This window comes from Lagopus leucura, unplaced genomic scaffold (assembly GCF_019238085.1).
Source record: "Lagopus leucura isolate 7727_CA_CO unplaced genomic scaffold, USGS_WTPT01 Super-Scaffold_100009, whole genome shotgun sequence".
Lineage (NCBI taxonomy): Eukaryota > Metazoa > Chordata > Aves > Galliformes > Phasianidae > Lagopus > Lagopus leucura.
The window spans coordinates 6,310,682-6,326,843 of NW_024962266.1; the positions used below are offsets into that span (position 1 = coordinate 6,310,682).

Genomic DNA, 16,162 nt, shown 5'->3' on the forward strand with positions numbered 1-16,162 from the left:
GAAATTCCCTTTGAAATGGAAATTTGGAGCCCGTGCCAGCTCTGCTCCAGGCTCTGGATCCTCCGAGCAAGCATTACACAAGCCAGACCTTGGGAAGCCGGTGAGCTGCGTGCAGCTGGTGGGGTTGTGTGGGATGGAGCTGTGAGCGGTCAAGGTGGGTCAGCACCCAGCAGTGGGGGTTGCAGCCCTGTGGGGTCACAGGAAGGCCGGCAGTGAACGCTGCACTGAGTTTTGGTTGCGGTGGAGAAGGGAGGAGGGGTCGGGAACCATTACACAAACAGGGTTTGTGTAAAACACAAACGTGTTTTCTGCTTTTTCTGTGCTGTCAGAGGGCATGGGCTTAATAACCATGCTGTAGTTCAAAGGAGCGTTGGCAGCGTGTTAGATTGGAAATGAGGGAACGTTGCAAGCAGGCAAGCTGTGACATGACAGCCTCGCTAGCTGCCTCCTTACTGCTCCGATTGTTTTTGTTTTCTTCTTTAAATGTGCTTTTTAGCAAATCCTTCTCCTACGAGAGCCTGGGAGAGACAATAGTGATGGGATCGGCTGCGATCCACACCTCTGGGGCATGGACGCGTCATGAGCACGTGTGGTCCTTGCAGCGCATCCCAGCTTCCCTCTGCCTTCGGTCTGCTTCCCAAGAGCTGAAAGGAGTGAGCAGCACTGCACGGGGAGGCTGAGGCACCCAGAGCCCCTTCCCAGCAGGACGCCCTGTCCCCGCTGTGTGCCGAGGGCAGCCGGCCAGCGCTCCTCTGGACAAATATTTGGCATTTTTGTGTGCCTGTGTATGGGGGCCGTGGAGCCGGGTTTGTGGTGCCCAGAAATGTTTTTTGTCAGCCAATTCCAGACGGCCTCTGTTGAAATGTGCCATTCAGCTCTGGCAGCAGGCAGAGCTTCAAGGATGGCTCCTCAGTGCCTGGGCCCAGTGCGATCCCTGCCAGCGCCTCGTCCCAACTCTTCAGCTCGGGACAAAGGCAGGACGGGGCTGAACTGCAGCACTGGGCTCAGTGATTTGGTTTGTGCTGGGGCTGTGAACCCAGTGCTCTCTGCAGGCTGACAGCTCTGCAGGAGCTCAGTGGAGCTGTATCCCGGTCCCTTCCTCACAGCCAGCCCTGTCAAGGGCTGAGCTCTGCTGCCAAACACATCCATGCTTGGCCACTTGGGAACCTCTGCTGGATGTGAGCGGTGTGTCAATGGGCTGCTTGTTCCCCTGGCCCTTCAGCAGGGTGCTTGGGAAATGCCTTGCAGCCAAACGGCCTGGGCCCTGCGAGTGCTGGCAGCTCAGAGCTGAGGGGATGTTTGTGCTGAGGAAAGCAGCTTGCTGTGATTCTTGGGAGCGTTCGCCATTATTGCAAGCATTTGTACAGCTGTTTAATTGTCCCCACAAAGCACAGAGTTGGCGAGGACAGAGGCAGCAGTGAGGGTGGCTGCAGCCCATGGGAAGGGGACACGGGGACATCCATCGCCGCTTGCAAGGACAAACGGGTTGGCTGCAGCCCCGCTTATCACACCCATGAGGTGCTATCTGCTGTGATAGCAGGGGCCAAGGATGCCTTTTAAAGGAGAGAAGCAATGAGTGGGTGGCTGGGGTGAGGCGGTGACGTGCTGCCCTGCTGCTGGCATGTGCTGCCTGATGAGAGCCAGCACCCGCTGGCCCTGTGCCCCTTGGACCCCTAACCCGAAGAGAGCCCTGGGTCTGCATGGGGCTCATCCAGCATGGGCACTTTGGTGGGCACAGATCCCTGCGTCACTGCAGGCAGGCCCTAGCACAAGAGAGAGAGAGAGGTCACGCACTGCTGACTGTCCTTTGTGCGAACCCAACATGCAGTAGTTGTTTTTTTTTTTTCTTCCCCATAACCTTTTACCTTTTTTTTTTTTTTTAATGAATATTTTTCCCTCCAGTCTCCTGTCCTGTAACCCATCCAGTTATTCTAGACGCCAGAAAATGTGAGACAAATACGAGCAGAAGGCACGGGGGGAGGGGAGGCCTTCCAGCCCTGGCCCAGCGCTCTCTGAAGCCACGTTTTTGTGGTATTTGCATCTGAAGGAGGAAGAAAGAGCCGGGGGTAGTCGGAGCAGGGGGAGAGGGGTGAGCCAAAGGCAAGGCAGCTGGGGGGAAGTTATCCATATTTATTCCTTGCTTTCCCTTAATATCCCTGCAAAGCTCTCTGCTTGACCTGCCCCAGCGGCAAGTCCTGCTCAGCTCTACTCCTCCCTCCAGCATCCTGTGCGGGTGAGCCCTGCCCCACAGCCAGCTGCAATCTTGCAGCCAGGGGATGCCTTAGAACTGACCCTTAGGTTGCTTCAGTCCCAGTGCTGGCTGGAACGGCCACTGCTGCCATCCCAGTGCACACACAGTTCTGTGCTCTCAGTTCTGTGTATGGGCACCCTGGGTAGCAGCATCCCTGAGCTTGGGCTGCAGGAAGGCAGCTGCAGCTCCCGTTGCCATGGAAACCAGGCACAGCTGGAGCCAAGGGATGGAGCCCACGGATTGGTGATGTGGAAGGCATTACTCGCTGAAGGTGCCACCCAGGTCACCCGTCCCACTGTCCCTAGGCCTCAGGACAGCCCCACGCTCGGTGTGGGAGCACAGAACCTAAGCTGGGGCAGATTAAGAGAGCGCAAGCCAAAGCCACTTTGCTCCTGAGCGAGCATATCCGCTTGGGATTTAGCGCATTTGCAGGCGGGGATTCGCACCTTTAGGTGATTGCCTTAATTCCCCCCAGCCCGGGTGTATGAGCAGCCTCACAGCGTGGGAGAGCCCTCGGTGCTGGCTGTGCCTGTGGCTGCTGTGGCACGCAGTCAGGTGGGTGCAGCAGCCCTCCTGCTCCTGCCTCAGGGGCCGCTGAGGCTGATGCTGCTGAGTGTAATGGAGGGATGTGGGCAGCAGATGGGCACAGGCTGTGACCAGCCCTTCCAGGATCACAGGGTCTCATGGGAACTGGAGGGGCTTTGGGGTAACGTGTGGGACGCTTCATCTCCTTTGGGACCAGAGTGGTCCTGTGCTGTGGAGAGACCAGAGATCCGCTGATCCCTGTGTGGCCATAGTGGCTGCATAGCAGAGCTGCACGGCTCAGCCACAGCTCCCGTGCTGCTGCCACCTGCCCCACTGGGGACCCGCTGGTGACAAAGCCAGCCGTTGTTGTGACAGCAGCTGGGTGCAGAGTGACGGGGCAGCCTGGCCCCCAGCAGCCCTCCAGCCCTGTGGGTACAGCCGCCGCAGACACCCGCTGTCACCGTCCCCGCACCGCACGGCGCCGAGGTTCGGTCCCCGCACCCGAGGGCCGGCGGCTGCGCGCCAGCTGACAGCGGAGAAAGGAGGAATTATGTGACAATGGCTGAGGAGCGGGGCCAGGCTGCGGGCTGATGAATAATGCAATGGCTTGGGTTTCACCGCCAGCAGATTTCCTGTTTACCGACGCTCGGCCGGAGACGCGCGACCCTGTAATGCTGCGGCGGAGGTCTCGGCCCCACAAGGGCACAGGGGGTCCTCTGAATCCCCCGTGCCGTGCACCTGCTGCACAGCTGGCACCCGGCAGCGCTGCACGGCCCTGCGCATCTCTCTATGCCGGGAGGGATTTCTGACATGTCTGTTTCCATGGCAACCGAGCAAAATGGCGCAGGGATGCGCGCGGGGGGGGGCACGGGCCCGTGGACCACGCAGGGCAACGGGCAGCGCTGCTTCGCTACGCAGGCTGGGGGGAAGACGTGCCGTCCTCCCACACCCCGCCGCCCCCATCGCATTATCTGTGCCCTCGTCCCCCGCCAAGGTCTCCGTATCAGACCCGTCGTCCTGGTTGCTCAGCTGGGATTCTCGGTTATCCCATCCGGAAAAAATGCGCCTAAGAATGCCCAGAGCCCCTGCTCTGCTGCCTGGCCCGGCCGGAGCGGTGCCATGGGGCGGCCGGTGGTGCCGGGGCTGGGAGAGCTGGGGCAGCAGGCTGAGGGCTGATCGCCGGACGGGGATCAGCAGCAGGGGCAGATTAACACAGGGCTGTGAGCGGGCAGGGGGGGCTGCTGGGCGCTGCCCGAGCTGTGCGGCGTTGTCAGTGCCCACGAGTAGGGGCGACCGGAGCGGCACCCGCAGCCCCATCCCCGCTCCCTGCCCCACCGCGGCCGCTCCGAGTGTCTCCAGGAGGGACCCACAGCTCTGGGGACGCACCTGCTGTGGGGCCGAGCCGGGCCGGACCGGGCAGACGCGCGGCGGGCAGCCCCGCCCCGGCACCCCCCCCACCACGGGTAATGGGCGGGGGCCGGGCGGAGCGGGGAGCACAGCACGGCACAGCACGGCACGGCACGGCACGGCATTGCTCCGCTCCACTCCGCTCTCCCGCCATGGCATCCAAGTGCCCCAAGTGCGACAAGACCGTGTATTTCGGTGAGCGCGTCCCCGGGTCCCCTCTCCACCCCCAGCGCGTCCCCGCAGCGCAGCGCATCCCCCTGCCCTACCCTGCCCGCCCCGGTGCCGTACAACGGGTGGGGGCCGCGTCCCGCTGTCCGGAGGGGGGATCCGTCGCACAGACCGTGAGAAGGGGGGGCTCGGTGGGGAGGAGCAGAGGGGCAGGTGCGAGCGCACCCGAAACGTTCCCGTAACGCAGAGCCAGGTGTGCGCTTCGCCTCCCGGCGGGCGGTAGTTCGGGTTTCTGTGGTGCTTTGTCAGAGGGTTCGGTGCCGGCTCCGCCCGGGTGGGCGCTCAGTCCCGGGCCCGGGGTCATCTGGCTGTAGGGTCCCCTCGTGTCCCCCCCCACCGGTTCTCGGTGCGCTCGTTGGGAGCAGAAGGCCTGGAGGTGCCCGCGCGGTGGAGGCATCGGGAGCTTTCATTCCTTCCCGGCCATCTCCAAGTAAACACAGAAATAGGAATTTGCTCTCTTCCTCCTTTAAATAAACCTATTTGTGGGGGGGCGGTGGGAACGGCTCGGCCTCAGACATTTCTCCCCGTGTGAACTTTTTCCTTTTTAAGCAGAGAATAGCCCGCTGGCCGGCTGCTGGGCACGGCCCGGGGTCAAATTGTCCCGGGGAGGGGGGCGGGCAGGGGGTGCAGCCCCAGCCCCCGTGGCTGCGGGGGGCTCGGGAGGCCCTGAGCGCACAAGGCTGTATGGGGCACATGCCACCGTCCTGCTTCCAGCATTGTGCCGGGGGCGGCGGGCAGCTCCTGCCGGTGCCCTGCTGGTTCCGCTCTCCTGTCTCCTGCAGGGACATGGGGACCTGCGGGAGGGAGGGGGCAGCGGCACCACCCTATGATGGAGCGTGGGGAACTGGAGCAGGAGCCGGCCGGAAACTTCTCCTCTCCCGTTGCTGGAAGAGGCTGCGGCGCGCGCTCCTGACGTCCTCGGTTTCCCCTCTGGGAACCGCCCAGGCTCCCATGGAATAAACCCAGCTTGGTTTATTTAATGCACAGAAGGCAAGTGAGCGCTCTGTGTGAGGCCAGGAGCTGCTTCCCAGGCAGCCAGCAGCACAGAGCCGGGCACGGAGCAGGGTTACGTGCTGGCAGGGCTTGGCACGCCGGGGCATCCCTCAGCCCCAGCATGCGGGTGGTGATCCCCAGCGCCCTGCTTGCCAGTGCTGGTACCCACAGGCAGGAGCTGGTGGGGCTGCGGGTCATGCATGGGAAATGCCCCCATGTCCCATTCCTGGCCCCGTGGCCAACCGAAGCCAACAGCAGCGGGTACCGATGGAAAACTCATTTCCAGCCCAGCCCGCCTGTTGCTCCGCGCTCCTTGGAAAAATCCAGAGACTCCTCCCTGTACTCAGAAGGATGTGGGCGTTTCCTGAGCTGCAGAATGAGCTTTTTTTTCTTTAAAAAGCGCAGGGAAATATAAAAATAGTCTTCTGGCTCTTTTGTCAGATGGTTTTGGAAGCGCAGTTTCCAGGCGGAGCGGGGCACGCCGCCACCTCCCCTCCATCGGGGCAGCAGCAGCACGGTGCTGGCAGGTGGCTGTGGTTGAGGCAGGGAGTGCCTGAGGGATGGGGCTGCCGGGAGCCACGGTGCCATGGGATCTGCTGTGCCACAGTGTGGGGTTCCGCCAGCCACAGCTGAGCCTTTCTGCCTCCAGGCCCCTTTTCCCAGGGGTTGGCAGGATGGTTTGGGAAGTTTCCTGTTTTCCTGTACTGCGCTTCCCGAGCACAGAGCAGCCCAAAGCCCTGCGGATGCTACGAGCACGTGGGCACGGCGCTGGGCTGAACCCGCCTCGCTCACAGGGGCTCCAACCATGGTGTTGAGGCTTGTGGAGGCTGAGCCCGTGCAGGCAGGGCTGCCCTGCAGGAATCCAACCGCAGAGGCCGCCCTGCGATCAATTAATCAGTAACTGCTGCCCTCGGGTTGGAGCAGCTCACCTCAGTGAGTGCCCAGTGCGGGTGCAGGGTTCCATCCCCAGGGCAGTGCTGACAAAGGGCCGCTCTGAGCATGTCGCCTTCTCTCCTTATGCAACCACTGCCCCGTGTCCCCGGGCAGCCTCTCAATGAGCGTGTGTGGGCTCTGCAAAACGTTAACAGAGGGCACTCGGATCCTTGTGGGGCATAGTGTGGGGGAAGAATGTGTCCGTGGGAGGCTGCTGATTGCTGTGAGTTGTGAGATGTTGTGTTTGGGAGGGCAGGTATCAGCCCCTGCCCCTCGCTCTGTGCGTGGTCAATGCATACAGTACTGTGGCTCCCAGGAGGCCCCGCAGTGCTGTGCATGTTGCCCTGACCCCTGGGAATGGAGGCTGGGTGTGAGGTCCTCATGTTCTGTCCTTCTTTGCTGTCCCTATTAGGGCCTATGGATGGAGAGAGGTGACGGGGCCAAGGAGGGGGATGGAAAGGGCAGGAAAGGTGGAGCAGGAACACCCCAGTGAGAGGTACTGGAAAATCTGCCTCCGTAGCATTACGGTAAAATCCAGCAGCCAGGGCGTGTGCTGCGATAGGGCTGTGGTGGCACCGCTGCCAGGGGCAGGAGGTGAGGGCTGGGCGTGGGTCCTGGTGCTCAGGGCTCGCTGTGGGGCAGCCCTGGTGCTGCAGCACACAGACAGGTGCCAAGCATCTCTGCCACAGTGAGGATGGCAGCACCTGGCTTTGCCTGTGCAGAGCAGAGCTGGGGAACACTGGTGCGGGCTTGGCTGCTCAAGCACCACTTGGAACCCCCTGCTGATGCGGGCTGGGGAATGCTTTCATACCCCTGGAGCTGCCCGTCAGAGATTTGTATCAGCTCAGAGGAACACGGTGCTCCCGGCCAGGGAGAGGCTGTGTGCCTGCCCTGCTCCGTGTGCTGGGTCAGGGAGGGCTGCCGAGCTCACCCCGTGCACTCTGATTTCCATGTGCTGTTTTGTGGCAGCACGGGGCCTGGAGCAGCAGGAAGGAGAGAGGGAGGCTGGCAGAGAGCAGCCAGACGAGAAGGGAGCAGTAAGAGCATTCCTGGGAGCTCCACTGAGGTTGTCCGGGGATGCCTGCTTCTTTATCCCGAGCGAGCCGGGAAGCGTGCCCACGGGAGCGCTGCGGGACCTCTCCCAGCACAGCCGTCCCCGTGCGGCACGTCCGGCGCGCACGTGGCTTGATGAAGTGCAGCAGCCCCATGGAAAACGGAGAGGGAATTTGCTCGAGGCTGCGCTGCACCGGTGCGCGCGGCTGGAGGAGCGGCGCTGCTGTCAGGGGCCGCGGGAACAGCGGGGCGAGGAGGAGGGCTCCCGTCCCACGAAGACGCGCTCGGCTCCTCTCGCCTACGCCGGCGGCCCCGCCCGGGCACGGCGCCTGGCTGCGGGCTCGGCGGGCGGGGCGGCCCCGCTACTATCGTGGCTGCGGTGCGGGGTGTGCCCCGGGGAAGCGGGCTGCAAATTCCCGCTGGGGAAGGAGGGAGAGAAGGGAAAGGGAAGGGAAGATGGGAGCGAAGGCCGCGGGCTCGCTCCGGGGAGGAGGCGGCGGCCCTGACCCCGCAGCCCGCCCGGGTGGCGGTGGGGGGGTTCCCTCCTTAGCGGGGTGCGGTCGGAGCCCTCGCCGCTGGAGCTGATGCAACCTCTGAGCGGCCGCGGCCCGGTGACGGCAACCCGGTGCCTGCTGCCCGCGGTAATTGATGGCAGCGCCGGCACAAACGGCCGCCGCCCTGGGAAGGGGCCGGGCGGGCTGCGGGCGGCTTCCTTTGCTCGCGGCGAACAATGCGGCCCGACGGCCGACCGGCGGAGCGCGCTCCGAGCGCCTGGCCCCGTTCCCTGTCCCCTTTGTTTGCGTGTGCCCGGCTCCGTGCTCCCAGCCGAGGGCGAGGGACAGATCCAGGGTGTCCCCAGAAGCGGGACGGCACCCAGAGGCCACCTCGTCCCTCCTGCCCGTCCCCTGCCGGGGCCGCAGGCTCTAGGAAGCGGCGGGGTCTTACAGCTGCCCGAGATGTCGCGAGGGCGAATCTCGGCTGGCGGGGGCTGTGGCAGCTGCAGTAACCAGCAATAGCTGCAAAACATCCGCCGGGAGCTTCCTCCCGCTGCTCCCTGCGGGGCGGGGGCGGCCGGAGGTGACGCAGCCCCAGGCCCGGCTGTGCAGCCGCCGGGATGCAGCCAAGCGGCCCCTCGGCCCCGAGCCTCTGGCTCAGTTTTCAGCCGCTCACGCTCCATTTCCCACCCTGGGGAAGCTGCCCCGTTCCCAGGTCGGTCTGGCAGACTGGTCTTGCACACTGAGCCTCACATCACCGGCGCATTTTTCTGCCACCAGGCGCGGCGCAGCCCCACATCCCAGCTGCGGTCACGCAGGGATACCTTGGGCTCGTGTTGCAGAGCATCCAGAAAGCCCCGGGCTGGAACGTCCCTTTGTGTGCACACTCGTGACCCACATATGGCCCAAGCAGAGTTGCAGTGAATTTCCCTTGCTGGGAGAAGCTGCTGACCCAGCTGGGGACTGCTGTTGCACAAAGGGCTCCTGCTCTGCAGAGCTGTCTCGCTGAGCTGTGCTCCCAGCTGACACTGAACCCTGGGTCTGTGCTTCCCTGTGGGTACACCAGTTCCATCCTCCTACATCTCTGTAGCTCACAGCCACCTGCTTCCCACCAGGGCTGATGCGTTGGGTGGTGATGGGGTTGTTGGCATATCTCAGCACTGTGGCGTATCCTGAGTACAGCCATTTGCCATGGGAAGAGGACAGCTCTCAGAGCTCGACCTGCCCTTGTGGAGCTCCCGGCCTCCACTCTGACCCAACACAGTCCAGTGACATTTGCTGAAGTCCTTCTGAGGTGAAAGGGGCTGGGAAACATTCCTCTGCGAAAGGTTGTTCTTGTGCAGCAGGGCTGAGCTTTTATTTGCTCATTAAATATTTTATTTGGCCCTTATGATTTAGTTGCATGGTGGGTTTCATGGGATGGTGCCGTTTTCCAGCTGTGCCTGCTGTGTGCACCCCTGGAGCTGGGGACCCCCCAGCTGGAAGGGAATCACTGGGCACTGTTGTCCCAGTGCCCACAAGACCCAGTAAGAAGCAGGGACGGCGGCACCGTGTGGATGGGGACGTAAGTGAAGCCCTGGGGCTGTGCAGAGGGGACAGCCAGAGGAGGTGCATTTGTGGAACCGGTCTCTGAGCGCTCACCTTCCTGGAACTGGAGCCTTTGAAGCCATTTCTGGTGCCTGCAGCGTGTTGCCCCGCAGGCTCGTAGTGTGCACTGTGCCCACGCACTTGTCTGTGCCCCATGCCTGCTCCCAGCCCCTCAAACTCAGATGGTTATTCTCCAGGGCTGAACCCAGCCTTGGTGACACCGGAGGCTGGCTGTGTCCTGGTTTGAGCCAGAGGCACGGCAGCTGAGGCATGAAAATGAGCAGGAGCTGTCGGACCGGGTGGGCATGGCAACTCTAAATATTTGAATGGAAGCAGGGCTGTGTGGGGCAATGCAGGGAGTAAAAATAGACAAGGGGAGTAGGAGCACGGTGCTGGAGCGGCCCTAGGAACATCGTGTGGAACAGAGCAGCTGATAGGGGAATAGGGGTGTGGGCACCACGATAACACAGCCCACGTTGGCACAGGGCACTCATTCATTCTTATTTCTCCACAGCTGAGAAGGTCTCCTCCCTGGGCAAGGATTGGCACAAGTTCTGCTTGAAGTGCGAGCGCTGCAACAAGACCCTGACCCCAGGAGGGCACGCTGAGGTGAAGGCCAATGGGCAGCAGAATGGGGTTGTGGGAGCATGGGATCTGGGGGCTGAGCCCAGCTGGGCATGAGCAGGGTGACAACCCCGTCCTTGAGGAACTGCATGCATTCCCCATACAGCTCCTAATGGAGCTAAGGAAGCCCCAAATCCATCCAAAATGTAAATATTTGGAGAAGCTGAAGAAGCGAGGGCTGTGCCGACGTGCTGTCTGATGCCCCAGGGATGGGGACGTGGCAGGATGCAGTTTGGGGCCGGTACCCCATGCTGCACCCAGTGAGCCCTGCAGCTGTACTGCAGGGAGTGCGATGGAGCTGACAGCAGGTGCTCAGCAGGTGCTCAGCCCCACAGCAACTGCACGTCCCCTGCACCTGAGGCAGTGCACGGCCTCTCGTGCCAGCATGTCACCAGCTCCTTAGCAGGGCACAGCTGAGGGGTGGCTGGCAGCAGCCGGGGCAGCTGGGCAGTGAGGCTGAGTTAAGCCTGGAGAATTCTCTCCCTCTCCATATAAGGCCAAATTCTGCTGGGGTGACGGCAGCCAAGGCCTGGCTGATTGTGTCCTGTGAACCTCGGGGCCGAGGATGCGGAGGCACAAGTGCTCTTTCTTTTCTCTTGGACTCGATTCCCGGCACCTTTGTGGGAAGCTGCTGCTGGAGCCGGGGCTGCAGCAGTGTTATCTCGGGGCCCCCTCCCGTGGGTGGCTGCTGGGCCGTGGGACAGAAGTGCTGCAGCACTTATCGCCTGCTCTGTGCCTTCCTGCCATAATCGCCCCCGGCCGATAGCAGGGCTGATAGCAGCGGGGCTCTGATCTGCGGCCAAGGCAAGGGGTATGGTGACAAGGGTGGAGGCAAAGCAGAGCAGAAGGCCCCTCCTCGCCTGGCTGGGGATGTGCTGGGATGCAGCTGGGAGGGAGGTGCTGCCTTACCTGGGGTGCTGGGTGCCCAGCATGGGTGCAGCATGACCAGAGTGGTCACCGGGCACACTTGGGACACAGCCACTGTGCTCTCATAGAATCATTAATGTTGGAAAAGACCTCTAAGATCATCAAGTCCGACCAACAGCCCATTATGGCCACTAAACTGTCTCTGAATGTGGATAGGGATGGTGGTGACCATGATGAGCATGCTTGCTGCCAGCAACCTAACTGCCCTCTCTCCCCAGCATGACGGGAAGCCCTTCTGCCACAAGCCCTGCTATGCGACGCTCTTTGGCCCCAAAGGTAAGTCTGGGCCCTGCCTGTACCCTGTTTCTCTCATCCCCACCAGGAGCTGGGTTGCCATGAGTTGAGCCGGTCCCAAACCCACAGCTGCTGTGTGCAGAGGGGTAGCGGAGCTTTTGGAGGGAAAGTTAGTCCCAGCAGCTGTCTCTTTCTTTCTTTCTTTCTTATTTATTTATTTATCTATAAATTAAAGAAGCAAATTCCCATTTGAACAGAAGGTGGAGTTGCTCCCCTGTCCCAGACACATAAAGCCTGGGTGGGGAGGAAGCTGGGGCTGAAGGACAGTGGAAGCCCTGCAGAGATAGGAGCATGGGGGAGCTGAGATGGGGCTGGGAGGGGATGGAGACCCCTGGGCTGCTGCAGCCTTTGCCTCACTGCAGGGGTGAACATTGGTGGTGCCGGGTCGTACATCTATGAGAAGCCGCAGATTGAGGGGCAGAGTGCACCGGGGCCCATTGAGCACCCAGCCAGGGTGGAGGAGAGGAAAGTGAATGCTGCTCCGCCCAAGGGACCCAGCAAAGGTGAGTTGGGGGAAGGGGGCACGGGGCATCCTGCTGGGGGCTGGATGAGGCGTCCCACACTCATGTCTCTTTGTCTTACAGCCTCCAGCGTCACTACCTTCACCGGGGAGCCCAACATGTGCCCGCGCTGCGGCAAGAGGGTCTACTTTGGTAAGGCCGTGGTGGGTGCTGGGCACCGTGCTCCGTGGTGGCACTTGGTGGCGCTGGGTGTGTGCCCAGTGGTGGCACTCGGTGGCAGGACCCCTGAGGCACGCAGGTGGCGGGGGCTCCATGGGGTTTTATTCAAAGAGGCGATGTCCCCACGTGTCGGTGACTTGGGGGGGGACCCTCTTGTCCCCGTTACAGCCGAGAAGGTGACCTCGCTGGGGAAGGACTGGCACCGGCCCTGCCTACGCTGCGAGCGCTGCAGCAAGACGCTGACCCCCGGGGGCCACGCCGAGGTAAGAGCGGCCGCCCCCGGCCCCGCACCGCGGTGCTGCGCCGTGCCGGGCTGTGCCACCGCGAGGGGGCAGCGCGGCTCCGCGCAGCGCCCTGCACAGTCCCGCTGTGCCACACGGTGACACGTCTGTCTCTCCTCCCCTCTCAGCACGACGGGCAGCCCTACTGCCACAAGCCCTGCTACGGGATCCTCTTCGGGCCCAAGGGTGAGTGCTGGGGATGCGGGGGGCGGGGGGACGCCCGTCCTACTCCCATCACCACCGCTGTGCACGTCCCTCCTTGCAGGCGTCAACACCGGAGCCGTGGGCAGCTACATCTACGACAAAGACCCTGAGGCGAAGAACCAGCCCTAGGCAGGCGGCCCCCTCACCTCCCGCACCTACAAGTACCGGAGCAGCCCTCGGCCACGGAGCTGTGCTCTCTGCTGTCTTTATAGAACCTCCGGGTTCTACGCCATAGTCCCTAATATAAGCTTCAGTGTTTAAAGGCAAAGGTAGAAGGTGTCTCTGCTCGTCCCCTGTGCGCTCTGCCCTCCCCAGGACGGGTTGGCTGGGATGGTCACTGCTGTCCCAGTGTTCCACACATCCCGCACCTTCAGGGGATGCTGTGACACCAGTGACACGTGGTCCCCCAGCGGCTCAGCTCCCGCATCCCCACCCTCGCATCCCCGCCCCCCAACTCACTCCAATGTGAGGTCCAGCTGCTCCCCATGCCCGGGGAGGGGGCGGGGGCAGGGGGCAGAGCGCATTGGGTCCCGAGCCCGAGGTTTCCCGTCGCGGTGTTTATTTATGAGCTGTTGTCATTGTGCTCCCTGCTGTGGGGACACCCCTCGCCCCTCCCATGTGCGCACGCTGCTTGCGCTGCCCACCCACCCGGCCGTGCGCTCCCCGGACTTTTGTTATTTGCTGATAATAAAGGTTTTGAGAGAGGTTTTGTGTGCTGGGCTCCGGGGACGGGCAGGGAACCTTCTGTCCCCGTCTTTTCCTTGTGGGACGCACGGGCAGCCCCAAGTTGTGAGGCACGGAGAAGCAGTGGATGCTGTTGGCTCAGCGCGGCAGTCGCAGCCCTTTCCCAGCACGGTGCAGCAGTCCCTGCGCCCGGGAAGCGGATGTGTATGTTTGTGTTTGCTGGCGTTCCTATGGAGACCTGACCCCGCCGAGCTCCTTCCCCGACCCACAGCAGAGGGCCCGGCCCCACGGGCAGCAGCATTGTGCTGTGCTGCAGCGCTGCCGGGATGAGGGTCCCTGTTACGCCCTGGACCCCGCAGCACGGCAGGGTGAAAATGACAGTGCTCATGGCTGCTGTCACACCTGCAAGCTGGTACCAAGCTCTGCTGCTCTCCTTGAAACCCTTATTCATTAATGAGTTTAATGAGCCCACCTTTTTGTCAGGGCTGGGGGATCTGAGGGATCTGAGCATGGCACAGCACAGCATGGTGCAAACCGCTGCCAGGCTCAAACGTGGCATTTATTTTGCTTTGGGTGGGGTTGGTTCTTCTTTTCCTTCTTTTTTTTTTTTTTTTATTTACATTTTTTTTTCTCCCCATGAGAGTTTTGCTGGGGAAAAACTAAAGACTGCCAGACTTCAGCTCTGCTCCAGTGGGTGCTGGGAAGGCTGCTGCAGGCAGGCAGCATCTTGTCTCCGTGCAGCCCTGCAGTCTGGGGTCATGGTGAGGGGCAGTGGGCACTGCAGGTGGTACCAGGGTAAGTTCTGGAGTCCTGCACAGCCTAGCCCATGCCCAAGGGCTCAGGGCAGTGCTGGTGCAGCAGAGCAGTGCTTTGAGTGGGAAGGCAACTCAGCCTTTGATCCTCGCTGTGTTTTTGTACTTATTTTTGGGAGACCTATGTGAGCTGAAAATGCCCCCTTCCTGCCAAAAGGGGCCTGGAAAACATCTTTCCCCAAGGGGGCATCAAGAATTTTATTATTTCTTTCAGCTAGGGCTTGCTGGTGGGATGAGAAAGTTGGCGAGAGCTGTGGTTACAAACATGTTCTCTGGGACTGGGGGGAAACAGAGCCCAGAGCAGATACAGGTTGCCTGCAGGAGAGGGGTGAAAAGGTCACAGTTGGAAGGGGAACCCAAAATGTGGGGAGGTGCCTGGAGCCTGCATGCAGCTGGTGCTGTGTGGCTGGGCAGAAAGGCAGGACAGATTTAAAGCATTTGCTGGGAACTTGAAAACAGGAAGGCATCCCCAAAAGGGATGAAGTGCTGGAAGATGTGATTTAAGAGGGGTATTAAGAGCGGCCCAGCGAGCACAGCTTGCTTCTATGGGGCCAGGAACAAGCTCTGGTGCTTCCCAAAGGCAATGCTGCAGCTCTGGCTGGCTGGGCTGGGCTTTCAGTGATCCCTGGGTGTCAAAGAGAAGGGTTAAATCCTGGATAGAGTGCAAGAGAGAGGGCAGGGATGGAGGCAGGATGGTGTGCGTCTGTGCAGTGGAGGATTAGGGCTGTAAATCCATCACCGATGGGCTCCCAACAGTGTGAGCATCCAGGGAGCAACCCTGGGGACTTCTGGGGTGTCTGGGAACTGGATGTGGGTTGGATCTGGGAATAGCTGTGCTGATAGGATGAAGTTGTGCATGCTGCTGATGGGGCTGGATGGGTGTGTGACCCATGGCTGCATTCCTTCTCTTGCCCTGTCCTGGGATCTCCCTGAGTTGCTCCTGCCCTGTTTTCAGTAAGGAGGAGCTAAGCAGCTCCATCTAAAACAAGGATACAGCCTCACAGCATGTGGCCGTCCCTCTCCCTCCCTGTGCCACCACTGCAGAGGGCAGAGGTTTCCCTTAGCACACATACAGCCCCGCTGCAGAGAGCAAATACCTGAGGGCCATAAAGCAGGGAGTTCCCTGCAAGAGGCAGCAGGGATAGCCCAGGATGCCCCTGCCCTATTACTATTACTCCATGGTCTTGTTGGTGCTCCATGACCCCTTTTCCCACCTTGGGCTGCAAAGCAGAAGGTCACTGCAGGAAGTGGGGTGCAGCAGCAGAGCTGTTCCGAGGGCTGCTGGAGTCCTGGGCTCAGCCACGTGCCTGGGGGGACTCGACTGACCCAAGTGTCCCAATTCCCTTTGGAGAAGGAAGAGACCCAGAGACCCACCTGCTCCCTGTTCCCCTTCTCACCTTGACAAAGTGAATTTTTAACTGGGAATAAAATGTACAGCATCAGCAGCCTGGAGCCAGCGCAGGGCAGGTGGCACGGCCAATCCCGTGGCAGGGCTGGGAGGGGTGGGGAGGTGGCCCTGTGGTCTCAGCACCCCCAACCCTGGGATACCTTCCCAAAGCAGCGGGCATCACATCTTCAGCCAGCCCAGGTGGGTACAACCACTGCTAGAGAAATGGTGCCAGGAAAATGCACCAACACAGCCCACAAAGGGCTTCAGCCAGGAGATTTCCTGGGGCTGCTGCTAATGGAAAACTAGCAGGAAAGAGCAGATGGTAATGGAGATTTTTGGCCAGACTCTGCGTGGGGAGAAGTGGGAAGCTGTGCCTGGATGGAATTTCAGGACGTTTTCCATGTAGCTGGGACTTGGAGAGGTTCTCCTGTCCCACGTCTGGAAATCCCAGCCGAGTGCCAAGGGTGGCACTGTGCGGGCAGCCAGGCACCCTCCAGCACATGTGTAAAGCAGGGTTAGTCTGGCCTGGCAGTGTGAGTGCTCATCCCTGCCCACCATGCAGCATTGCTCCCGGTTCCTCCCAGCCCTCAGCCTCCTTTCAGCTTTATGAAGACATACCCCAGAATTTCCCCTTAGGGTTTAATTGGGTTTGACAGCCCGCTCGGTACTCTGCTCCCACGTGCTGCCCTAATGGGATTTGCCACACATGGAGCCAGGCAGGGGCACGCAGCCCCCGGCACCCCATCTCTGACATCACTCCAGCATCTCTCCAGCCTCTCCCTGGGATCCCACAGC

General features: G+C 61.4%; 1 protein-coding gene across 3 annotated transcripts; it reads left to right on the forward strand.

The window, feature by feature from the left end:
- Positions 1 to 13,186, forward strand: CRIP2 (cysteine rich protein 2). Of its 3 annotated transcripts, none has more exons than XM_042873706.1 (8): positions 1 to 154; positions 9,986 to 10,080; positions 11,241 to 11,298; positions 11,679 to 11,819; positions 11,901 to 11,969; positions 12,165 to 12,259; positions 12,406 to 12,463; positions 12,543 to 13,186. In XM_042873706.1, exons 1-8 carry the CDS (start codon positions 16 to 18, stop codon positions 12,608 to 12,610), a joined length of 723 nt encoding a protein of 240 aa, XP_042729640.1. In that variant the 5' UTR covers positions 1 to 15; the 3' UTR covers positions 12,611 to 13,186. The 3 variants fall into 3 exon arrangements, with proteins under 3 accessions (XP_042729640.1, XP_042729642.1, XP_042729641.1); XM_042873708.1 differs by having other exon boundaries at positions 1 to 100; XM_042873707.1 differs by lacking the exon at positions 1 to 154 and adding an exon at positions 4,248 to 4,378.
- The last annotated feature ends 2,976 nt before the right edge of the window (positions 13,187 to 16,162 follow it).